Source organism: Myotis lucifugus, unplaced genomic scaffold (assembly GCF_000147115.1).
Source record: "Myotis lucifugus unplaced genomic scaffold, Myoluc2.0 scaffold_1, whole genome shotgun sequence".
Classification (NCBI taxonomy): Eukaryota; Metazoa; Chordata; class Mammalia; order Chiroptera; family Vespertilionidae; genus Myotis; species Myotis lucifugus.
Window position 1 is genome coordinate 34,275,969 of NW_005871049.1, and position 27,169 is coordinate 34,303,137.

General features: G+C 39.6%; 1 protein-coding gene across 2 annotated transcripts; it reads right to left on the reverse strand.

Moving 5' to 3' along the window:
* SCRG1 (stimulator of chondrogenesis 1) lies at nucleotides 1-26,654 on the reverse strand. 2 transcript variants are annotated; one of them, XM_023753498.1, is made up of 5 exons: nucleotides 26,346-26,654; nucleotides 15,021-15,125; nucleotides 8,165-8,435; nucleotides 3,047-3,299; nucleotides 1-214 (listed from the first exon to the last, which is right to left on the reverse strand). In XM_023753498.1, exons 4-5 carry the CDS (start codon nucleotides 3,283-3,285, stop codon nucleotides 160-162), a joined length of 294 nt encoding a protein of 97 aa, XP_023609266.1. In that variant the 5' UTR covers nucleotides 3,286-3,299; nucleotides 8,165-8,435; nucleotides 15,021-15,125; nucleotides 26,346-26,654; the 3' UTR covers nucleotides 1-159. The 2 variants fall into 2 exon arrangements, with proteins under 2 accessions (XP_023609266.1, XP_006081957.1); XM_006081895.3 differs by lacking the exons at nucleotides 15,021-15,125; nucleotides 26,346-26,654 and adding an exon at nucleotides 25,493-25,548.
* Nucleotides 26,655-27,169: the final 515 nt, after the last annotated feature.

A 27,169-nucleotide genomic window follows, 5' to 3' on the forward strand; every position in this document is an offset into this window, starting at 1 on the left:
TTAAATTGAATTAATTTTTATTACTACTTATTTGACACAAGTTTACTTGTCTTAGACAAGTGAGAATTTATAAAATCTGTGCTTTATTGCATGGAGAGAAAGTAGAAATGCAGTTTCTTGGAAATTAGCGATGGTGCTCTCTGGAATACTTGAAGATTCTCAGTGACTGTTGCAAGGAATCACAAAGGAGATCTTTGGTCCAAAGAAGACATCTCTGGAAGAAAAAAAAAAAGTTAAATCTAGCTATATAAGCTAAGGTATATATTAGTTTTCTGGGTTAAAAATGAACAGTGATTTGCAGGATTTCAGATATGATTATTCGTTTTAGGTGAATAAAGTAGAAAAAGAATGAGTGGGAGGACTTGCCACAGGAGTAACAAAGACCAAGAAGGTAATTAATTCTTTTACTTTCCCTCCATTTTCCATTGATAATATGCTATCATTTCTTTACCAAAAAAAAAGGGAAAGATTAGGTGATTTCAAAACCTTATAATCATGCCAAAAACATTCATTCCTCTGCTATGAGTGGGATGGACCATGAACTTTAAATCTACAGGTAAAACACATTCAAATTTTCCTAGAAAGTCAATAAATAAATTTCTAGCTATTATAGGGAAAGGAGAAGTGTTAAGCTACTCTACTCTTGTTGGGAAGATCATATAAGCTAATGTATAAAAATGCATGGAATAATATAAAATTCTATATAAGTGTAAGGTAGTATGATTATGGTTTATTAGAAATATACTTAGTATATAATGTACAATATGATAACTATTGTTAGCACTGCTGTAGAGTATATTTGAAATTTGCTAAGAGAGTAAATCTGAAAGTTTTCATTACAAGGAAAAATAAATTTGGGGGGTAACTATATGAGGTAATAGATGTTAACTGTAACTAAATTATTATGGTAGTCATTTTTTAATATGTATTGGTTGACTCATTTGCCATATACCTTAAACTTAAAAAGTGCTGTATGTCAATTATATCTCAATAAAAAGTGAAAAAAATAGGATGACAAATTAAACTGTGATTACAGGGTGGGGAAAAGGAAATATACTTAGCAAGGTAAGTTTGTTGCCACTAGGAAAAGGATAATCCAGTATCAGATAGAAATTACTTTTGTATATCTATACTTCTATTCTTATCCATTAACACAAAATTATATCATGAAATAAATACAAACACATTTCTGTAAATTGGATTCAAGTCTTACAATTACAAAAAAAGCAAAGATGGTATTTTAATATTACTGGTAGATGATATTTCATTTACATGGTCTGGGAAAAATTAAATTATTTTGTGGAATCAGTTAACTCAAGTCCTTGATATCATCATTGAATACAGTGATTCTGAAACTTCATCATACATCAGAATCACCCAGGAAGCGTGTTAAACCGTAATTGCTATGCCTCACCTCCAGTGTTCCTGATATAGTAGGTCTGATCTGGGGCCCAAGAATGTTTATGCACTTTTTTTAAAAATGAATGTTCCTCTTTTTTCTTTTTTTTAGTGCATTTTTATTGATTTCAGATAGGAAGGGAGAGGGAGAAAAGGATAGAAACATCAATGATGAGAGAAAATCATTGATTGGCTGCCTCCTGCATACTCCCTACTGGGGATTTAGCCTGCAACCTGGGCTCATGCCCTGACTGGGAATCAAACCGTGACCTCCTGGTTCATAAGTTGATGCTCAACCACTGGGCCACACCAGCCAGGCTGGATATGCACTTTGAACAAGAACACAGGTGATATTGAAGCTGCTGTTCTGAGAACCACACATTAAGAACCAACTGGCTTGGTAGAAAAAAATGAAAAATATCTGGTCCAAATCAGAAGACCTGAGTCCTAGTGCCAGTGCTGATATTAACTAGTCACATAGGATGGTGCTGGTCATTTTATCTCGCTGTACCTTTTCCTTGATCAGATGGTTATATCTGCCTCTTCTGCCTTACAGGTTTCTTGGAAAAATGAAAATATGATGACATGCTAAAAGTAATTTGAAAAAGCCAATTTAGGTATGAAATAGCCAAGATCATAGTGGTTGAAAGATTTCTCAGTAAGCAAGGGTTTAAAATCAAGAGTTGGAAATATTTATTGACTTATCTACTATTATATTATACTTAATACATCTGCTTTCCAAGTCAGCGGGAAACTTTACTTAGTTTATTTCTGGTTAACTCATACACAGAGCTGGAAATTTTTTCTTTGACCATTACCAAACTTTTCGATGCAGTTAATTACTTGATCCTGTTTGCTGACATCTTTTTTTTTTTTTCTGGAAATACACAGACATTTTTAATGGAAGCAAAATGGGGCAAGGGCATCACAGCCAACAGGGATTGAGCTCAGGCAAGGCAGGGCCACTGCAGTGCCCGGGTCATGGAAGCCACAGCAGCCTGGCGGCACAGAGGTCGGGGGGAGGAGCCTGGCCGTGGGGGGCCTGCAGGAGCCCAGGCTGCCAGTTTCATCCTTGGGGAGGAGGGGAGGCTCTGGCCCAGCTGGTTCTGCGAAAACCTCAAGGATGGCACCTGGCGGCTCGGAGTGGCTCCTCAGCTTAATTACTTAATCACACCCCGCGAGTAATCAATCAACCCACGAGTATTTAACCATAGCACCCACAGTGAGCCTGCGAGCTGAGTGGGCCGGGTGGGAGCTGAGAGGTGGGCCGGGTGGGGTGGGAGCTTTTTATCTAAAGCCTTTTATTAGTTTTCAAATTGGTTTAAAATATCAACCTTGAAGCTGACCACTGCTGCTGGTAGATTTTTTTGTGGTAAAAATCTGATAGGGGATTTAGATTTTAATAGATTGGAGTGTTATTAATTTTCTGGATTTCATTTAGTTCTATTAAAATCTGCCAAGTTCTGTTTCTTAAATGAAAACATTTAGTTCTATACGCAATGGTGATGATTCTAGCAAATAGCTGAGATTTGAACAGGATTTTACTAAAAAGGGTGATTATTTTCAGCAAATTCATTATAAAGGTGTCCAAAAGGAATCGTCATCCATACGTTTCATAGCAATATATTTTGTGATTACATTTCCTTACTTTGGGCAGCAGAGCAATTCGCTGAAGTTGCAGTAACAGATCATCTCACATCCCTTTCCATCCCAGAAGTGATCCTGGACGTTCACGTCAATCTTTGTCAGGTCAGCTACCCCTTCTGGAAGGCTGTGACAGTTGCGATCTTTTAGTATCTTTCTGTAGCAAGAGAGGCGATTTGCAGGCATGGCTTGGACTCCTAGCAGCAAAGTTAGCCCAATGGTGACAAGTACTATAAATTTCATTTTGGCTTTTGGCCCTGAGATAGAAGAAAAACCAAAATTTGTTAGTGTTAGTTTGTTTTTAAAGATGGAATTTGTCTGAATGTAAACTTCTTATACACTCCTGGGTAGAAAGAGTTGATCTTTTCTCCTCTCTGTGGCTCTCAAAGTGTAGTTTAAAGACCATCTACAATAAAAATCACTTAGAATATTTGTTAAGAATTAAATGCCTCAGTTCCACAAAGAAATACTGACTAAGAAATGCTGGATGAGGGGAAGAGGTGGTGGTAAGACCCAAAATTTGCATTTTAAGTACTCCAAGTAATTTTTTTTATATTCAGTAGAGAAAAATTGCTTTTAAAATATTTCTATTAATTTCAGAGAGGAAAGGAGAGGGAAAGAGAGAGATATAAACATCAATGATCAGAAAGAATCATTGATTGGCTGCCTCCTGCACGCCCCTGACTGGAATCGAGGGTCCTGACCAGGAATCGAGCTGTGACCTCCTGGTTCATAGGTTGACTCAACCATTGAGCCACACTGACCAGGCAGAAAAATTTCTTTTTAATGTGATAAAACTGACAATTTTCTAGGATGGAAAGCTTTACTAGGGCAGTCTATTTTTTATCACTACATACCCAATGGCTAATACAATGCTTGGCCCATTTTTCTAGTGCTTCTCTGAAAACACACTTTTTTGTTATTGTTGTTAATCCTCACCTGAGGATATTTTCCCATTAATTTTTAGAGAGAGTGGAAGGGAGGGGGAGAGACACACAGAGAGAAACATCAATGTGAGAGAAACACATCAATTGGTTGCCTCCCGAACGCACCCCAACCCTACCGGGGATTGAGCCTGCAACCAAGGTATATGCCCTTGACCAGAATCAAACCCAGGATCCTTCAGTCCATAGTCTAATGCTCTATCCACTGAGCCAAACTGGCTAGGGCTGAAACATATTTTTAATCTTGAGCAAGAGCCTATAGAAGTTTCATGTTATCTAAAAGACTGTGAACTTCTTAGGACTAATCCTCTGGTCTTCCTTCCACTTCTCCTCCACACAAATCATTCGTTATTGCAGTTAGTAGGCAGTCGGACCTGACACCTCTTCAATCCTACACATGTGTCTTTGCCTTGTTGCCCCCTCTAACTTCTTCCCTTTACATTAATTTCTGATCAAACCATCCATTAAGGACAAACCTCAAACTCATCTTTCCTAAGAAACCTTTCTGATACAGCCCATATCATTCTAACAGTTCCCTTGCTCTCTATTTCCATAGCTCTATATGTATACAATCTGTACTACAAGAACTGTGAATTTGACTAAATAATGCCTTGTCATCGTCAGCATTTTTCATAAGCCAGTGAACCATATAGACTAAAGTATGGGAGTAGGAAATTCACAGAAAGCCATTTGACCTTACTGAATTGGTCATTTTATGGATTTACCTAGAACCAGGAAGGAAGATTTGGAAAGATCATAAAGGGCCTTATAGGACATGATAAGATCTTTAGATTTTATTGATTTTACAGGACTGCGGGGATCAGGCCGAAACTGGCTCTCCGACAACCCCCAAGGGATCCCGAATTGTGAGAGGGTGCAGGCCAGGCCGAGGGACCCCACCGGTGCACGATGGGGGCCGGGGAGGGATCGTGGAGGGCTCCAGGGCATGTCCGACCCATCTCGCCCAGTCCTGATCAGTTGGACCCCAGCAGCAAGCTAACCTACCAGTCAAAGCATCTCCTCCCTGGTGGTCAGTGTGCATCATAGTGACTGGTCAAATGGTCAAATGGCCAGACACTTAGCATATTAGGCTTATATATATATAGATTGAGAAACTATTGGAAGATTTTTATTGAATAGTAATATGATCTTATTTATGCCTTTGTTTTTAAAGTTTCTTTTAGCTCTTTGAAGGTGTGTTATGGTGGGACAAAATTGGAAGTAGAAGAAAAGAGGCAAAAGTAGATGGACGATATGACACAAGAGGGAAAGAATCAAGACTAACGCTTACATTTTTTACCCGAATGCTACTGACATTTATTGAGCTGAGAAAGAATTGAATGGAGTCAGTTTGGGGGGAATGCAAGAGTAAATTTTTGGGCAAGTTAAGTTTGAGATGTCTACTACACATCCAAGTAAAGATGTTGAGTAGGCAGCTGAATATGAGTCTGAAGGTCAGGGCTGGAAATACAAATTTGAGAGTCATCAGGATATTTATTGATAGCATTTATAGCTATGGGACTGGCAGGGTAATGAGTATAGATTCAGAAGAGAAGAGGCAAAGAACTGACTAAGGGTGAGCCAACACTCAGAGGACTGGAAGAGAAGATGCCAGCATCATAAAGGCAAGGACTGTAGCTTCTTTTTTTTTTTTTTTTTTGCCTCTTCTCTCAGAGCGCCTGTTCAACGCTGGGCTCACAGTAAGTATTCAAAAAACATTCACTGGAGTGAAAAATAAATTGCAGGAAAAGTAAGTCTGTATGCTGCCATACCACACACCTCTTCTGACTGTTCATGCCAGAGCATAAAATAGTGTTTCTGTCACAGTCTCAGTCACATACTAAGATGGAAAGTTCCACATCTGGCAAGCACTTATTGGTAGTTTTTTTTTTAACACTTTAGAAATTACATGTTTGAACTGACATCTTCTCTTCTTCTTTTACTTAAGTGCCAATAAATAGCTTTAACTCTTATTTAGTCAGTGGAACAATGTCTGAATGTTCCTGTGATACATTGGTTGGTTTTTTCATTAGAAGACACCAACCTTAGTCCTTGGCAATCCATCAAGACCATATATTTTCAAGTTCCAACAAGATGAAATGACTTTGGCAAGTTTGAAGCAAACTGCTCTATTTTTTTTCTCTTTCAGTTGAAGTACATGCACATAAAATTCCTACTGGAGTACATCCAAATTATAAAAGAAAACAAAGCTAAAAGCTGAATATCTGAAGGAATAAGCAAGAGACCCTCAATTAGTTATCTATTGGATTTTTGGACTCAATTTTATGTAATTAATATTGTTCCTTATGTATGGTACCATTCATATCCCAATATTTAATAGATTGGCATGATATTAACGGGAATATATATGTCTTATATATTGCCATTGTTCCACTTGAGATATATATATAGTTAATCCTCACCTGAGGATATTTTTCTATTAGTTTTTTGTTGTTTTTGTGTGTGTTTTTTGAGACAGTGGAAGGGGACAAGGGAGAGGGAGGGAGAGAGAGAGAGAGAGAGAGAGAGAGAGAGAGAATTAGTTGCCTCCTGCATGGGACCAGAGATTGAACCTGCAATCCAGCTACGTGCTCTTGATCAGGAATCCAACCCACAACCCTTCAGTGCTTCAGTGCACAGACTGACACTCGAGAAACACTGGCCAGGGCTAATGGCATAATATTTAAAAGATATCAATGCAGAGCATACAGAATTAAAGGCAAAATGTTTTCAACTAAGCAATAAATCATCGCCACCACCATATAGGTAGGGAATGGCAAATCTTGATCGTGTAAAGGATATTTGGCACTAGCAAGCTTTTTGAATGGTTGGAGTTAAATGGAGACTTAGAAAGAAAAATTATCCCATGTAATGGCCAAAACTAACAGGGCTATGTAGTTTAAGTGTTGAGACATTTATGGTGCAATGCTCATATAGGCAGCTGATGTCAGTTCTGGGAACTGCTATTTTAAAAAGTGGAATGCGACAGAGTTGATGAATTAGACAGAAAGGGCAGTCCATTTTCAGATTTCTTTCAAAACACAGCAAAAGAGAAGCAAAAGCTGCTAAAGCAAATGAAAAGTACAGCCCAGAACCTGACATTTAAAATTATAGCTGGAAGAGATTAAAATTGCTGTCCAGTCTGTCATGTTTTCCATCCTCTTTCTTGGAGGATGAAAATCACTGTTATTTGAAAAATTCGTTCTCTTTCTTATTAACTGTGATACAAGAGGTTTGTGTTAGAATGACTGAGTCCTCGAGTGAAACTTCTCCAAGGGTATGTTGAAGGAATCAAAGTGGTATTAGAAAGTGGAGAAGCCTTTCAAACATCATTAAAACAGACATGATCATCCCAAATACCCAAAAGACATTCATCAGTGGACAAACGAAGTCCATATCCTCCCTGAAGGTGACCTGCCTTCAGGATGCTGAGAGAATGCTGGAAGACGATACTACTATTCAGTCTTGCATCATTCTAAATGTTCTCCTGGCCACAGTAGATCATCAGCATGGAGAAAAGGACCAGCATTTGGGAGAGCTTTTCATAGACTGTATACCTAAGTTAAGGAATGTTAAAGGGAAATTTTTATAAGCCCCCAAAGGGAAGAAGGGTTCCCTTTATCTGAGCAGTACAGACACCTTGTTGTGCTCCATGATGGAGACACCAAGGATGAATGCAATGAATTCCCTCTTTGTTCACACATGTGTACCAGTCTCTTTTCAGGAATCAGGATTTTTAAAAAGCAAGAGACATTTGTTTTCTTAGACCTTGCAGTTCATATTGGGTAGGTAAAATATACAGATATAGTTACTGCATTTAAAAAAGTATATCCTTCATCATCCTCACATCGTTCTGAGACGTGGAATAAGGTCCTGTTGTGTGGACCAGAGTCAGAGTGGACCTGAGTATTCATAAGAAATAACATAGAGGAAGCTGCCTCTTCCAACCCTCATGATTAAGTGACTTTCCCAGTATCTATTCTCTTAACCTGACTTGTTTTCCCTTTACACTAAGAAGCATTTATTTTTCAAAGTACATACATCATCTCTTTCGAGGGTCTCTTTCTGCCTGTCTACCTTTCTCTTCGCATAAATACATCTCTGCTCTAATCTATAGCAGTAGTGTGGAGAAGAATAAATGACATAAAATGGTTTTTAGGCAAAAAAAAGTTACATACCCTTTTCTTCTTTCCTTTTGGTCTTCTTGTCAGAGGACTCTTTTAAAATGCTCCAACTCGCTGGGTGAGTTTGGGCAGAAGGAGAAGAGAGGAGGTGCTGGAAGGAGGTGCTTCACAAATGAACCTTTGTCTGCCTTGTCTCCCGCCCGGGATTGACAGACTCGCGGCTCCAGCCAAGGCTCTCGGGGAGGGGAGTGGAAGACTGGGCTGCAGGAACGGCCTCCCCTGGGTTCTTACACACCAGGCGAAGATGAACTAAACAGCTCCTTTACTGAGGGAAATAACGAGTCTATACAAGAACCTCAGGGAGGCAGACTTGGAGCAATAAAATATTAAACCTGAGGGATTTATAAAGAACACAGAGAGGGATTTTTTTTTTTTTACCTGAAGGAAAGTGTGTGTATACAGGCACATATGTGTGTGTGAGACGCAGACAGAGAGACACTGAGACAGGGAGACAGGGACAGAGAGCTAGGGAGAGAGGGGAGGAGGGGGAGAAGGAGATGGAGAAATGGCTAATACGATTTAGGAAAACAGCTGAGCACCTCTTCCTCTCTCCTGGTTTCTTTGTGTTTTGTCACCAAGTTTTCTTCACCATCTAGATCCCTTGTTCTAACATTTTGGTTGAAAGTATACTCCAAATCTCATTACCAGCCAATGGAAAGCAAAAAGTACACTGACTCACAAAGAAATCTATTCTGTGTCTCAGAAATAAAGGCACAAAAGGAATTTCACTCTGTGTTGAGCAAAGTGTACTGGAATCGTAGCATCTGTTAACTATCCTTCAGTTGCTGGGTTTTTAAAAAATTCAATTTGGAATAGTGTGGCTGGAGTTGGAAATATTATAATAGAACAGGGATTGTCTAGACAGAAAATGGAGAAAAGGTCATTCTAGGTTGTGTTAACAAAAGCATGAAGGTGAAGGATTGGGTAACAAGTTTGGGGATCACAGGTAATTTTGTGTCCTGGAACTAGCGATGGGGGGAGATAAGATTAGAGGGATAGAGACAAGTTGATGAAGTACCTCATACACTGTGCTAAAAGTTTTGGATTTTATCCTCAAGGTAAATGGAAAGATGATGAAACATATTTAAAAGGTCGAACCCCTGACTGCAGAATGAAAGAATTATGGTGTGGGAGGAAAGAGACTAGAAACGGGAGAAGAGGAACTCCCGCGGTAACACAGGAGAGAAGAGAGGAAGCACCACTGAAAAGATCTGGTGACCAATTAGGTTTTCATGTTTAGGGCAAAGGTAGCTGAGAGAAGGATAGGAGACTTTATTAAATTTCAAAAGTTTGGACCCTTGGGTGAACAATGCTGTTCTTCACCTTTGAGGAAAAAAATGCAAAAAGAGCAGTTTGGGATGGAGCAGGTGTGGGAGAGAGAAATGAGTTAGTGAATGAATGTTGGATTTATAGAGCCCTAGATGGAATTGGGAATGTTTAGTAGGCAGTTTGTTAAATGTGCATGGAGCACAGAAAGAAAGTATGGGTTAGAATGTTAGAATTAACTGGTCAGCTAAATGTCAACTAAATAACTAATCGAGTTATGCAATTAACACCCTTAGGTCTGAGGGCCGACACGCTAACCACTGAGCCACCGACCAGGGCTGGGTTCATTTTTATATTCAGCAATATTCCAATCCATACAATAATATACCTGGCATTGTGTTTCTTGCATGCCTGCTTCATGTGGTACCCTAGACCTCTTTAGTAACTACCTACTGCCTCTGGATCATGTTCCTAGTCACTTAGAAAAAAATTGCCCCTAAAAAGCACATTTGGATCTTGGTTTCCTAGTCCCTGCTGCCTGTCAAACATTTACTTTTTTTTTTTTTTCTTGTTTCTGATAACATGACAGGCTATTTTCTTTTTTTTTTTAATTAATTTTTTTTTTTTTTTGCTAAAAGTATTACAAAGGGTGTTACATAAGTGTCCCTTTTTCCCCCCCGCCCTTGACAATCCCCTGCCCTCCCTTACCCTCCAGTGTCTTATGTCCATTAGTTATGCTTATATGCATGCATACAAGTCCTTCGGTTGATCTCTTACTCCCCTCCCTCCTGCCCCCCAACCCTCCCTGGCCTTCCCACTGCAGTTTGACAATCAGTTTGAGGCAGCTCTGCCTCTGTATCTATTATTGTTCAAAAGTTTGTAATGGTCTTTATTATCCATGAATGAGTGAGATCATGTGGTATTTTTCCTTCATTGACTGGCTTGTTTCACAATCAGAAAGGATATGTGCACCCATATGTTCATAGCAGCACAATTCACCATAGCTAAGATCTGGAAACAGCCTAAGTGCCCATCAGTAGATGAATGGATTAGAAAACTGTGGTACATCTACACGATGGAATATTATGCTGCTGTAAAAAAGAAGGAACTCTTACCATTTGCAACAGCATGGATGGAACTGGAGAGCATTATGCTAAGTGAAACATTTACTTATTGCTAATTGGGCTTCCCATCATTTCAAGGGAGAATTGTTGAACATTATTAAATTTTTTAAAATATATTTTTATTCATTTCAGAGAGGAAGGGAGAGGGAGACAGAGATAGAAACATCAATGATGAGAGAGAATCATTGATCAGCTGCCTTCTGCACGTCCCCTACTGGGGATTGAGCCTGCAACCCAGGCATGTGTCCTTGACCAGAATTGAACCCGGGACCTTTCAGTCTGCAGGCCGACGCTCTATCCACTGAGCCAAACCAGCTAGGGCAACATTATTAAATTTTCAAATGCCTGCTGCTGCCCGGCTGGTGTGGCTCAGTTGGTTGAGCATAATCCCATGCACCAAGAGGTCATAGGTTCAATTTTTGTTAGGGCACATGCCTGGGTTGCAGGCTCGATCCCCAGTAGATATTTCTCTCCCTTCAGTGTTTTATCTCTCTCTCCCTCTCCCTTTCTTTCTCTCTAATCAACCAAAGGACTTGTATGCATGCATATAAGCCTAACCAATGGACACAGACACCAGGGGGTGAGGACATGAGTGGGTGGGTGAGGGGGCAATAAGGAATAAGGTCACATATGTAATACCTTAATCAATAAAGAAAAAATTTTTTTTAATGGTTAACAAAATAAAAATCAATGAAAACATATTTTAAAAAATGTTTTAAGTGCTGCTATTCATCCTGATGTCTATTACATGCAGCTGCCCATTTGAGAAGCAATTGATTGCAAACCAAGACCTGCGATTGCAGAGGCTGCCCTTGTGACTTTCAACGTAGGGCTCCAATTTGCAACCACTGTTTGTTTTCTTGTATGTAGAAAGTTCAGCATTTTTCTTTTGTTTTCTCTCCTGATTGCCTATTACTCAGACCTTTTGTTGGACCCTGATTTATGTTGCTCTGGAGACCATCTGTCTCTTTGAGATAGCCTCCCGAAGTAAACCTTTTATATGAGATAGGTAAGGCCATCCAGACATACTGTCCAGATTTCTAGAAAACATGTCCTGCTATATTTTTATACGACAGTCTCTCTCTCTCTCTCTGTGTGCATGTTTTATTTATATAAGTATATTTTATCATATCAAGTCTAATCAGGTTTGTTACAAATGGGAAATCCCCACAAATCGGTGACAGAGCTTAAGCAATTTGATCTAGAACTTAAGCAATTATGTTAAAAGTACTGGTATTAAAAAAATAGAAGTGCTGGTATTACATTCGAAAAGCGAGCTGATTAGCATTTCCTGAAAAGCAAACAAACAATAACAACATTAAAATCCTCCTAATCAGATGAAGTCTCAAAAGATATTTTGCATCTAAATAATTGTAGACATCCTACACCTTAAGCTTGTGGAAAAAAAAAATGGGAACACATAAATTCTTCCCCTGATTTCCACCTGGGAGCTCATGCATATGACCTGATTTAGAGTCCGCGGCTCCTGTGTTCCGGAATTGACCCCTTTCTCTCATTTCCCTCAGGCTTCAATCCTGCAGGAGTCGCCGGGAGTGGCAGTGCTGGGAGAAGCAGCAGCAGGTTCCAACCTCCAGGGTTCTTCCCAGGAGAGAGGTAGGACCCGTTTTATGGGAGCATCCTTGACAAAAGGAGTTTCTAATAACAAGGCTAATGGAAACTTAATTCACAGCATGTTTGTTGGAATACTTATGAGCTACAGACGAAATTACCTTTTAAAATTCCTTTAAGTTAAAAAGAAACAATTAACCTGTTTTATTCACTTAATTATTTTTGAACTCAGTAAAAGAGTATTCTTTTTTATTAAAACTATTTAAAGTTTTCCTTAAGATTTTCTCTGAACTTGGAACATTTGTGCTGAGAATGCGTTTTGCAACTGGGTGGAACAAGATAATCTCTGCTACCCAAACTTAGCTTCCTGCCACCAAAGTGAAACTGAAGGAAAACGACTCCATTGAGGAGTCTCAAGTGAGGCCCTGGGGGAAAGAGCTGAATCCCCCAGGAGCTGTTGTGTCAGATGTTGAGCTGATGTCATGACAACTACTGGATGAGAACTATCTTCCAGAGGCATTCATAGTGGAATGCAGTTTTGAAGGTCTGATGTACTTGGGAACTGCTGGATTTCAGACAGGCAGCCGTGGCTATAATGATGATTAGAGGGGGAGTCTTCTTGCTCAGAAACTGTTAGTCAGAACAGTAAACACAAGACCCCTTTTACTTGAGCATAGAGAGTGTGATGTCCACTGGGAGTGCTGGGCTTTTTCACCGCATTTCTACATAGAGGTTGTGAGCACCCTGAAGAATATGATCTTTAAATACAATAGAAATAAAGCCAGTAAAATGAACCTCAGGAGTGGAATGCATGAAGAAGGAAAGAAACTTGAATATAACCCCATTAGTTTCCTGGAAATTTAAAAGGGACATTGGACTAACAGTAAATGGAATCATAGCCCAGATCCCAACAATAATTTTGTGGTTTGTTGGAAAGGACCAACTTATCAAACCCAGAAAGATCAAAAGAGCTATTAAGTGTGCCAGCGTGTGATCGTTTGCAGATCCCGAGTTCTTGTCCTACGCTTCCCAAAGTTTTTTCACAGGTACAAGCATCTGGTTGGTTGGTAATGATAACAATAACAGTATTGATACAACTAATAATAATGTCATTGCCAAGTGTGCTAAACACTTTAGAAGTGTTGGGTTATTTAATGCAAACAACATTGTTTTATGAGGTAATTTTTCAAAGTCTTCCTTGGACACATAAACTTGAATCAGCTAAAGGGAGTTTTCTACAAAGTCAGATGTGGAAAATTGCCAAAATGTCAGTCATTTGAGTAGAATTTCTAAGTGATTATTATTCTAGAAGTAAAATCGTAGTGCCAGACATTCAGTAAATACTTATTAAATGAATGAATGAGTCAATAAATAAGTGAGCAATGGATGAAATACTTGCATAGAGATTAGGTTTGGGGGAATTATTCACCTTTCAGTAGTTACTTATTGAGGGTCTACTGTGTACTATGATTGATGTGTAGTGTCACTAAGGATGTAGTTCAGCAAGTAGACACCACTGTTTTCTCTAGGCCATCTCTGAAGTGCAGGCTATTAAATCCTTTTATAAATCCTCAGTCTTCTCTCTTGTTAGTAAAGGGCTTAATTGATGATTTTTATAGTCCCTTCCATTTTCAACTTTCTAAGAGTGTATGATTCTCAATATCATTTTTAAATAGAGTTTAAAATTTTAGAATAGTTTTAGAACTATGGGAAAAAATTGCTAACAGTACAAGCAGTTGATTTTTATTCGTATCTTACATTAATGTGGTACATTTGTTATAATTAATGAATCAATATTGATACATTGTTAACTAAAGTCCATGATTTATTAATTTTCTTAATTTTTATTAAGAATTGAGTTGTCACCCTAGCCGGTTTGGCTCAGTGGATAGAGCATCAGCCTGTGGACTGAAGGGTCCCAGGTTCAATTCTGGCCAAGGGCATGTACCTTGGTTGTGGGCACATCCCCAGTGGGGTGTGTGCAGGAGGCAGCTGGTCGATGTTTCTCTCTCATTGATGTTTCTAACTCTCTATCCCTCTCCCTTCCTCTCTGTAAAAAATCAATAAAATATATTTTTAAAAAAAGAATTGAGTTGTCCTTGCCTGGCCAGCGTGGCTCAGTGGTTGAGCATTGACCTATGAACCAGGAGGTCACAGTTCAATTCCGGTCAAGGGCATATGCCCAGGTTGTGGGCTCAATCCCCAGTGGGGGGCGTGCAGGAGGCAGCTGATAAGTGATTCTCTCTCATCATTGATGTTTCTCTCTTTCCCTCTTCCTTCTTCCCTGAAATCAATAAAAATATATATATTTTTAAAAAGATATGAGTGTCACCTAGCTGGTTTGGCTCAGTGGATAGAGCCTCGGCCTGCAGACTGAAGGGTCCTGGGTTCGATTCCAGTCAAGGGCACATGCCCGGGTTGCAGGCTCGATCCCCAGTAGTGGGCATGCAAGAGGCAGCCGATCAATGATTCTCTCTCATCATTGATGTTTCTATCTCTCCCTCCCTCTCCCTTCCTCTCTGAAATCAATAAAAAATATATATTTTTTTAAAAAAGAAATGAGTGTCCTTTTCTTTCTGTTCAAGGATTCCCTCCAGGACACCACCTTACATTTACTTGTTATGTCTTCTTAGGCTTCTATAGACTGTGACAGTTTCTTCTTACTCTTTCTTTGATTTTGATGACCTTAACAAGTTCTAAAGAGTGCTAGTTAGGTGTTTTATAGATGGTCCATCAATTGAAATTTGTCTGATATTTATCTTATTATTAAACTTGGATTATGTGTTTTTTTGGGGGAAATACCCCATAGTTGAAGTGCTATTTTCATCATAGCATATCAAGGGAGCACACAGTGAACATAACTTACCAATGACAAGGGGAACCTTGCTCACCTGGCTGAGGCAGTGTTTGGCAGGCTTCTCCACTAGAAAGTGGCTCTTTTTCTTTCCCTTTCTGACTGCACTTTGTGAAAAGAAGTCTTTGTGCCCCGCTCACACCTAAGGGGTGGAGGAAGGGTTATGGTCCACTCCTTGAGGGCAGATATCTACATACATTTTTAAAAACTCTTCTGCATGTGAGATTTGTCTGTTTCCCCTCATTTATTTAGATCAGTATGAACACATGGATATTTATTTTATACTTTGGATTATAATTCAATATAATTAAAAAAATTTTTTGTTGCTCAAATTGTTCCATCTTTAGCCATTGAGAGCCCTTTCGTTGTCACCTGTTTTTTTAAAATTTTATTTTATTGTTGACTGTATTATAGGTGTCCCCTATTTCCTCCCTTTACCCTCCTCCTCCCATCCCCTGCTGCACCCCAGGCCTTCACCGCACTATTATCTGTGTCCATTGGTTATGCATTTATGTATACGAGTTCTTTGGTTAATCTCTTCCCATTTCCCTTCTGTTCCATGTCTCCATGCCTCCGGACCTATTTTGTTCATCAGTTTATTATGTTCATTACATTTCACTTATAAAGTGAGATCATGTGATATTTATCTTTCTCTGACTGGCTTATTTCACTCAGCATAATACTCTCCAGGTCCATCCATGCTATTGCGAAGGGTAAGAAATCCTTCTTTGATATAGCTGCATAGTATTCCATTGTGTAAATGTACCATGGCTTTTTTATCCACTTATCTACTGATGAGCACTTGGGCTGTGTCCAGATCTTAGCTATTGTAAATAATGCTGCTATGAACATAGGGGTGCATATATTCTTTCTGCTTGGTGTTTCGAGCTTCTTAGGATATATTCTTAAAAGTGGGATTGTGGGTCAAATGGTAGTTACATTTTAAATTTTTTCAGTAAATTCCATACTGTTTTCCAAAGAGGCTGCACCAATCTGCATTCCCACCAGCAGTGTACTAATGTTCCCTGTTCTCTACATCTTCTCCAGCACTTGTCCTTTGTTGATTTATTGATGGTAGCCATTCTGGTGTGAGGTGATACCTCATTGTTGTTTTAATTTGCATCTCTCTGATGATTAGTGATATCTGATATCTCACAGATCTAGAACAAATATTCCAAAAATGTGTATGGAACCAAAAAAAATCCCAAATAGCAGCAACAATCTTCAGAAAGAAGAACAAAGTTGGAGGAATCACAATACCAGATATCAAACTATACTACAAAGCCATTATACTAGTAATCAAAATAGCCTGGTATTGACACTATACAGGCATATAGATCAATGGAACAGAACAGTGACCCCAGAAATTGACCCACATCATTATGGTCAATTAATATTTGACAAAGGAGGCAAGAGCATATACTGGAGTAAAGACAGTCTCTTCAATAAATGGTATTGGGAAAACTGGACAAGTACATGCAAAAAAGAAAAAGGAACAAAAGAAACTAAATCACCAACTTGCACCATACACAAGAATGAACTCAAGCTCTAGATGTTTTGACTCAGTGTATAGGGCGTCAGCCTGCAGACTGAAGGGTCCCGTGTTCGATTCCGGTCAAGGGCCAGGGTTGCAGGCTTAATTCTGAGTAGGGGGTGTACAGGGGGCAGCCGATCAATGATTCTTTCTCATCATTGATGTTTCTAGCTCTCTCTCCCTTCCTCTCTGAAATCAATAAAAAATACATTTTTTAAAAATGAACTCAAAATAGATAAAGAACTTAAATATAAGTCACGAAACCGTAAAATCCTAGAAGAAAACATAGGCAGTGACATCTCACATAGCAGAATTTTCACCGATATATCTCCTATGGCAAGAGAAACAAAGGAAGAAATAAACAAATGGGACTACATCAAAATAAAAAGCTTCTGCACAGCAAAAGAAACCATCATCAAAATAAACAGGGAACCCACTATATGGAAGAATATATTTGCCAGGGACACATCTGATAAGGGATTAATTTCCAAAATACATAAAGAACTCATACAGCTCAACAAAAGGAAGACAAATAACCCAATTTAAAAAAATGGGCACAGGAACGGAATAGGTACTTTTCCAAAGAGGACATACAGATGGCCAAGAGACATATGAAAAAAATGCTCAACATCACTAATCCTGTGTTCTTTTGACATGCACTCTCACCAGGTGTTTTGTTTTTTACCTCCCAAACACTTCCTTACTTTCTGGCACTACAGGATGCTCCAGGCTTATCTTGCACATTTCCTGTTCTAATCCTAGAATCATCCACTTCTCCAAGGAACCCTGGTGCCTGCAAAATTGCTCCTTTAATGAGGCACTAAGTGGGCTCATTGCTTCTGCTGTGTCCCAACTACTAGGCCCTCTCAGCTGACAGAGCAAGGAAAGATATATGTGTATACTAATCTGTATATACGAACCCATATCTATCCCTATTTCTCTGTGTAACCGTTTATACCTATATCAAGCTAAACATGAGTTTATATTGTCTCCAGCGCTAATCCATCACTACATGAAATGTTCTAGCCTCCTCCCCTTTCTTATCTGTAACCTCCCACTCCAACAGTAAGAAGCCTGTCTCCCACCATCTGTCATTTAGTTGTTCAATTCCCATATACAAACACGGAGAGCAGTATCAGAATTGCTAACTCATATTCTGCAATAAATAATTTTACCGACCAGAGTACAGTGTTTATGTACAGTGTTTTCTGACTTAAGTTTTATAGACTCCATTTCCAAAGTTACTTATGTCAGCACCTTTCCCACTACCTCACTGAAGGGTTTCATTCATTTGTAATAATTATATTGTTTTGTCATATTCTGCATTCCATCCTGTGATATCCAATCTCTTAAATATACCTCTATGCATTCAGGTTCAGTCTTTGTGCTGTGAAGGTATATGGGTTTCTGGCAAATGCATCTACCATGAAGGTATCCACCATGACATTATGATACATAATAGTCTCACTGCCTTAAAGTATCTCCTGTGCTTCACCTACTCAGCCCTCCCCTTGTCTGAAACTCCTAGTAACCATTAATCCTTTTTACCATTCCTATCGTTTTACTTTTTCCAAACTGCCACATAATTGGAACCACACAGTATGTAGCTTGTATAGACTGGCAGTATATATTTAGAGTCATCCATATGCCAAGTTGGTGTGGCTCAGTAGTTGAGCATCGACCTATGAACCAAGAAGTCACAGTTCGATTCCTGGTGGGGCACATGCCTGAGCTGTGGGCTTGATCCCCAGAGGGGGGTGTGCAGGAGGCGGCTGATCCATGATTCTCTCTCATCATTGATGTTTCTATTTCTCTCTCCCTCTCCCTTCTTCTCTAAAATAATATATGTATATATTTTTAAATGAGTCATCCAGGTATTTTTTATCGCTTGATAATTTATTTGTTTTTATTACTGAATAATGATAATATAGCACAGGTTTTTTATCCTTTCACCTGTTGAAGGACATCTTGGTTGCTTACAGTTGTAATTATGACTAAAGATGCTATAAACATTCGTGTGCAGGTTTTGTGTAAACATGTTTTCAAATAAGTTGATCAGTATCTGTTTAACATTTAGTTTTCAGGTTGATTACAATTGTTGATTTATAATGATCTGGCTTTTATAGGACTTCTCAAATATAGCTATTTAAAAATAATAAATACTTTCAAATGACAAATCTGTTCTTAATCAGGCACCATTTTTTTATAAAAGTATAAATAATGAATCCACAATATTTTATGGAATAGGGGAAATTTAAATATAGGGTACTTTAAAGAACATTTGCATTTAATATTCTTTGAAATATGTGGTCTGGTGTCGCCATTTCCTTTACATCACAAACGGGGAAATTTGTAAGTGTTAACTTAGCTACAAAATTGTTCCTTTATTGCTACCTCACTAATAGAATATGTTAAAAATTACACGTTTGAAAATCCAAATAAAAGCATCTGCAAGTTGAAGTAGTAAATACAGCACAGTATTAGATAACTAAAACCAGCTCCCTTTCTGTGTCTACATAACAGACAGAACACATGAAATGCCACAAAATAGTAAGAAATGAAAATAATTTCCCTGATATTTCATTTCTAAACATGCTGTGTTTTACATACAGTATAATCCTATTAAAACACAACTTGTTATTCCATAAGATATGGGTGTGAATTAGAGTGGGAGGCAAATGTGTCCCTAGAAACCTAAACATAACAAAAAAATAAAAGGCCTTTCTATAACATGATCTTGTATCAAATGGCAAGTTAGTCTTTGTCTTCATGCTACTATTCTAGAGACTCCTTTGTAGATGAATTAATAAAAATTGCCCCCACCTTACAGACCAAGTGACTTGTGTTGATTGGTCCAGTAAGGCTGAGCATAAACTATCCTGGTATCAAGAAAGCTTTAACAGTGTATGCTACGTTCTATTCTGTGTCTTGAGGTATTTCATGTAAAATATTTGAGAAAATAGAGAAAGCCAACTACCAGGGAGAATAAGGGGCTTTATGAATATCATACTTGTTCAATGTATTTCTCCTCTCATTGAAATTACAGCCTTTTTGGTGTCCAAAAATTGAGTCTAAAGCCATGTTGATAACTGCTGGGATTTTCTTCCCTAACCCAAAAGGTTCTGAGATTTATTCATTAAGAGTCTGACTCATTGATTATCAAGAAGCCTGGAGGGCATTAGGGCTTTTTAGTTTTATGGAAGGAATTCAGGAGAGAATTCTTGGGAGTCTAATTCTCTCTGAAGGAGAACACAGCTTATGATGTATTAGGTAGATAACACCTCTTATAATATATAAAATTATAATAGGGGGAAATCTTCCTCTGTCTCTATCATTCCTCTTCTTTTCCCCATGTGACCAGGGAACCTTCAGATACCTGACTGCCTCCAATATACTAGAATCTCTTTCCATCCTTTGCTCCCATGAAACTTTATAAGTGCCATGCTCTATATCCCTCCAGATTTTAGCTACCTCTCAAATCAAAACCTGGGCCAAATTAGTCATTATTTTTAAGCATCCCAACCCAGAAACATTCATAGTGATTTGAAACCTAATGTATATGCTAAATTAAACTCATCTGTGGCCAAGCATCCTCAACAAGGAAAGGGATCAAGAACCTATCTCCTGCCTGACTGGCGTGGCTCAGTGGTTAAGTGTCGACCTATGAACCAGGAGGTCACGGTTCGATTCCGTGATCACATGTCCAGGTTGCAGGCTCGCTCCCCAGTGGGGACATGCAAGAGGCAGCCAATCAGTGATTCTCTTTCATCATTGATGTTTTTATCTCTCCCTCTACCTTCCTCTTTGAAATAAAAAAAATATATATACATATTTTTTTTAAAAAAGATCCTATCTCCTTCCCTTTTGAGATTGAACTTAATTAGAGCTTTCTAAATGGCTGGGATATTCCTGACAGAGGTCCCCTGGTAGCAAAAAACATTCAAGTTCCCCCAAGAAAAAAAGAGGGAGTCTGGTTCAGTGACTTAGGCTCAACACCAGGGCCTTGAGGTTTGTGGGAGACAGTGTGTTCTAGATACACTGTGCCCCTGTGGTTAGAAACCCAATTATACGGGGCCACCTGGGCAGAGCTGTCATGTTTGGGAACAGTGGCTGATTGTGTGAGCATAATTCCAATAAGCTGTCATCTTGAGAGTCCTTGTCCTCAGTGACAGCCTGCTGCTCACACAGGGTTCTGCAGCAGAAAGGACAACCTTAGGGCAGGACACGGACTCTTTGGAGCCTGTTGGAACCAGTTTTCAACAGTGACACCATGCAGAAGTGATTAAAATCAGAACTTTCAATGGACTGACCAGTTCCTTCCATGTGATACTTTGAAACAAGACTGCTCCCTTTGGATTAAATGAGTTCCCAGGATTTATGGACAATTTGGGGAATGAGGAGATTTTAAGAGAGATACAGAATAACCTTTAATATAGAAGAATGAATTTAATTTTAATTACTTAAGCAAGTAATTAAAAAATAACGACAGCCCTGGCTGGTTTGGCTCAGTGGATAGAGCTTCGGCCTGTGGACTGAAGGATCCTGGATTCGATTCTGGTCAAGGGCATATGCCCGAGTTGTGGGCTGGATCCCTGGTGGGGGGCATGTGGGAGGCAGCCAATTGGTGATTCTCCATCATCAATGTTGTTTCTATCTCTCTCTCCCTCTCCTTTCCACTCTGAAATCAATAAAAATATATTAAAAAAATAAAAAATAAAGACAGATGCCCAAATATTGAATCCAAAACTAATGGAGGTCATACAGTTATTATTTAATAGGTCATACAGTTCATTGTGAATCTCTAGGAGCAGAAGTGTTGCCAAATTTGTTTAAGCACTGATTTTTTTTTTTTAACTAAGCATTTTGAAGGATTGGATTCCAAGGAACACTGGGAAAATGCTTCTCTAATGGCAGATTTAGATACTGGATGGTTGCTTTACTGTCTCAGAATAGATTAGCTCCTGGCTCTGTGGTGTTAATCACAATGTCCTAATGACTAACCCAAGGAAGGCAGAGTGTGCAGGAGACGGTGCTGAAATGAGATCGAAGCTTTCTCCTTGGCTCCATCTATCCTTTGCCTTTGAATAATGAGCACCACCTGCAACCACTTATTGGCTCCATAAGTAAGAGTTTTTGTCTATTTTATTCTGTTATGTATCTTTGGTGCCTGGCACAAGTGCTCAATAACTATTATTTGTTGACTAAGTGAACTTCTGGCCTTCACTGTCTTGGCAAAGTTACTAAAAACCTAACATTGCCATTTTTTTTTGCTTAGTGCGTGCCTTGCAGCTGCAGAACAGATCCTTCTGGAGATTCAGGAAGTATGAGAACAGTAATGACATCTCATTTGTAAATAAAATGAACCCCATATTTGCCCAAGTCAGACCAACCTGGGATGGGGAGCAGGGATACACTGAAGCCATTTCGAGCCCCACCAGCTGAATCCCCCAGTTCCATATTGCCCAGTGCATAAGAATGATCTTTATCAACTTCTATGGCATGTAAGTTTTATAAATAAATGCAATCAATATAAATAATCAGTATGTAAATACAAATTTAAAATATTTTCTTTCTATTCTCTACTAAACTATATGTCATGAAACTGCTTACCATGTGATACAGGGTAAAATGGTCATCAAATCACTCTAATAATTTCTAACTCATGATTGAATTTTAGAAATTGCTGGCATGATCTTATCTATATATATAAAAGCCTAAGCAACCGAACAACCGGTTGACCGGTTGCTATGATGCACACTGACCATCAGGGGGCAGATGCTCAACACAGGAGCTGCCCCCTGGTGGTCAGTGCACTCCCACAGCCAACCTCCCTCGGCCCTGACCGGCCCTGATTGCTGGCCAGACCAAGGGACCCCACCTGTGCACAAATTTATACACTGGGCCTCTAGTATTTGATAAGCTCTCATAAAATGAAAAGTGGCTTATCTCTAAGCTACAGTTTTGTGCGTAAAACTGTACTGAACTCTCCCAGGGACCTCACCATTAAACCAATGGTCATTAGATTAGGGGCCAGGTATTTGCTTCAGTGGCAGGGTGATGGGATGGGCTGCCCTCATGTTCTGGATGCTAGTGCTTCTCACATAGCCTGAACCTGAAGGGCCTTTGCTTCCACTCCCACCTACAACCCTGCCACCAGCCAGGCCTGTACCACCACTCTTGCCAATCCTGACCCCTCCTGGGCAGCAGGCAAGGTCTGTGTTCCCTTCAGCTACCACCTTGGTCTGCTCAGCTTATGTCCCAATGTCCAGATGCACCAGTCCCAAGTCCCATTGCCACTTACGCAGAGGCTGTTGGATGTTGTCATTCTGTGACATGTGGTCTAACATAAGCTATTTGCCAATCATCTGGGCAGTATATTTTAACCTGCAATAACACCATGCCAGTGTATATTAGCTGAATATCAGCCATGGCCCAATCCCTTCTGAGTAGTTCAGAAAGTCTCAAAGTCTTCTCCCACATCTATTCAAATCAAGTATGAATGCTTTTCTTTTATCTCATGATATCTACCATTTCTTCTTCTATCTCTCACCTCCATAAAATGGCTCCCATATTTATGTGTTGATTCCTGGAAGCAGCTACTGAGTTTGCTTTATCTCTTAAAGTCACTCACGTAGTGTTGCCCTGCTGATGCTCTATCTCCGAGCTAAAGCAGGATAAAATCTCTCCTGTTGGCCTGAATGCTCACAGTTGCCAAGCCAAGGCTGCCTTTTTCTCTTTGTAACTTACTCCTTCCTACAACCTTGAGTCTCATGATAACATTATCAGAAAACAACCTGGCCATCATACCACTCTTAGTTTACTGTTGCCTCCTACAATTCATCATCTTCTGTATTAAACCTGTACATATTTTCCAGTTTTATTGATATATAATTGATCTACACCATTGTATAAGTTTAAGGGGTACAGCATAATTACTTGATTTACATATATTGTGAAATGATCACTACAATAAATTCAGCTAACATCAGGTAGACATAAGAAGAAAAAGATTTTCTTCTTGTGATGAGAATTCTTAAGATCTACCCTCCTAACCAACTTTTCACTATACCATACAGTAGTGTTAGTGATAGTCATCATGTTGTACATTACATCCCAGGTACTTATTTATCTTATACCTGGACATGTGTACCTTTCAACCACCTTTATCCAATTCCCCAACTCCCTACCTCCATCTGTCACCTCTGGTAACTAAAAATATGATCTCTTTTCCTATGAATTTATTTATTTTTAAGATTCCACATAAAAGTGAGATCATACAGTATTTGCCTTTGACTTATTTTACCTAGCACAATGCCCTCAAGTTCCATCCAGGTTGTCACAGATGGCAGAATTTTCTTCTTTTTCATGGCGGAATATTCCATTGTATTAATATACCACAACTTCTTTATCACTTCATCCTTTGATAGACACTTAGGTTGTTTCCATATCTTGGCATTTGTAAATTATGCTGCTAGATAGCGCTTCAACAGAGTGTTTTTGTTTCCTTCCTATATATGCTCAGAGTGCAATTGCTTAATCATATTGCCCATTTTTAAATTGGATTATTTGGGGGGTTTTTTGCTACTGAATTGTATGATTTCTTTATATATTTTATTTTTTTAAATATATTTTTATTGATTTCAGAGAGAAAGGGAGAGGGAGAAAGAGATAGAAACATCAATGAGAGAGAGAATCATTGATCGGCTGCCTCCTGCATGCCCCCTACTGGGCATGTGACCTTGACCAGAATAGAACTTGGGACCCTTCAGTTCGCAGGCTGACACTCTATCCACTGTGCCAAACCGGCTAGGGCTATATATTTTAAATATTAATCCCTTATCAGATATATTATTAGCAAATATTTTTCCCATTCTGTACGTTGTCTTTTCACTCTGTCAATCGTTTCTTTTGCTGTGCAGCCTATACATTTTGACACTCTTTCTGTCCTGAATAATTCCCCCCACCCCCAATAGCTTAAGAAGAGGGCTTGGACCCCCAATGGTTTAAGCGAAATTGTTCTCAACATGCTGGGCATCAGGAGTAGCCAGTTGCATGGTACCAAGGCATAAAGATAGAAAACTCCATAAGTGAACTGGATTTGCATCAGGGGTTGAGAACCCTTCGCCTAGGGGTCTGATTTGTCCAAAGCAAGTACTCAATTTTCCCCTCCATTTATCAGGCCCTCTGCTGGCTCTGCCGGCATGCCTCCACGGGATCTCTTAGGAAATTCATATACAATTTGGTTGTTACTCTGGAACCCTTGCCACTCTATGAACTACTCCTGTGGACAGTGATGCACAATTTCCTTTAGGTTAATTCTGTAAGTTGCATTAAAAAAAAAAAGATCTGACATCACAAGGAAACCACTTTTAGTTGCTCCATTTCCTGGAGCCTACAGCTGGCAAAATGCCTAAGACAAGATGTATTCAAGTCAAAGCAGAACTGTGTTAGGAGAAACAGATGGCCCACCTAAGGTGGCAAAATTGCTTTCTTGAGGGGAGAGGGAGGGTGGTTAATTCGCCTCTGCCTCTAGGAAGGTGGGGATGTGTGGAGGCAAAATAAATAAAACACGTTACAAATGCATCCCACAGATGAACAGAATAATCGGTGCTGAGCAAGGCTACAGGAGGCATCTTTCTGCCTCCAAGCAGGCTGTGGGAGCTTGTCACATGCCTATTAAAATGCTCCCAGAACCTGAAAACCATTCCATCAGAGGAAGTAGTAAGAACCAACACATAATTAAGGAAACCAACCATCAGTAACCCTCTCTGAGAGCTGCTGATGAGGGACTGAGAAGATTGGGGCTGAGCCAGGAGGTTCAGGAAAATGACTGAAGAGAAAACAAAACAGTGAGAATGGTTTTGTGCCTCATCTGAAGAAAGCTGGGATGAAGGTGGATGGAGGGGTAGGAGATAGGTAATCTGCCGTTGTTTAGGAAAGGGGAGGTCAGGCAGTGAGAAATTGTTGCAGATTACCCAACACTTTCCAGAGGAGAGACACGTTTCCTGGAGGTCACTGGTGTTCAGATCACCTGGAAAACACATTCCATTCACAAGGCTTTCCAACGCCCGGATGAAACACCCCTTAAGTTTAATCCAGCTCTTTTGTGCGGAATCTTTGGTCAACAAATAACATTCTGGTTATGAATTTGGTCACCCAGCTGCCCTGATAATGGGCAGGATTGAAGTCACTGGAAAGTTATTTTATAGCTGTTACCAACAAATACATCTGTGTTCTGTTTGACATGTCAATCGTTGGAGGGTTTGGTTAGCATAGGTTAGGCTGCAAACTAATTGCCTGGCAGTACAGACAAAATCCACTCTTCGGACCTGCACAGCTGAGTGCCAGACCCAGAACACTGTCAGGCGCCTCGAGCAGCCCTGGGCCTGCTTCCCTGACGTCTGTGCCTCTCTTTAAATTCAACACAAACCATCCCGAAAGGTCATCTCCCTACTTGCTTGTTTAAAATCAGCCCAGGGTCATTCTAAAGAAGCGGTTCTCAACCTGTGGGTCGCGACCCCTTTGGGGGTCAAACGACCCTTTCACAGGGGTCGCCTAAGACCATCGGAAAACACATATATAATTACATGTTGTTTTTGTGGTTAATCACTATGCTTTAAATATATTCAATGTGTAACAATGAAATTGGGGGTCACCACAACATGAGGAACTGTATTAAAGGGTCGCGGCATTAGGAAGGTTGAGAACCACTGTTAAAGTATCTTCTCTATAATGGATTCTAGTGTCTCAGAGCCCAGAGCCTTAAAACATATTGCATTATCTGTAGTCATACTGTGAGCATAAGGTTTCATCAAGTATCAAACTTACAGTTTCTTGTGGTCCCTGCTGATCTCTTTATCTTGAGAGGGTGGGCCGTGGGGAGACCACACGATAGTGCACCCAGGATCCTTCAACAAGGGGTGGCAAAGGAAGGATGATGCTACCAAACACAGTTCATACACAGAATTCTTGGTAGTCCTTGATCCAGTAGCTTGAAAAGGGGAGTGATTTGAGTTCAATGAAGAAAGGGTAGAGTGTTCCCCTCCGTAAGAACAGAACTCAAATGTACTTCTCTCTGTCAGCTGTGCTCACCGTAGCTCTGGAGGGTGCAGAGCTTTGCCCATTTTTCCCCATCAGAGAGAATATATGGGTCTGTGGCTTGCTCTGGCATGCTCATCCCTGACTGTTATAAAGGCGGAGCACCAGCTGTTACTCCTTCGTAGGAAGTAAGTAGTGGACACCTCTTGGTGGATTTTTCACACTTATTTGCTGCAGGACATCTGTCCATTGGTCTTTTGGTAACCTTCAGAACGAGACGGAAGCAGCATTGACCCAACTATTGAAAATATCTGTTCGTCTTCCATTCCAAAAATTGCCCTGAATCCCTTGAAAAGAGCAAACTATCTTCCCTTTAAATGAAAAATAGAAAAATTAATATTGCATATGAATTTCTTTTTCCCCCAATTTGGAAGTTGGCCAAAGGACTACTAATGATAGCTAACATAATTCTCTCAAAAACAGTCATTCTATAAATAAAATAAGAGCTACATCTCCTGCAACTGAGATTTATAGAAGAAGTTCTGGGAAATGGCAAAGTGGGATTTGCAATTCAGTATGTTTACTGCTCTCAGGGGCTGTGGCCAATCTCTCAT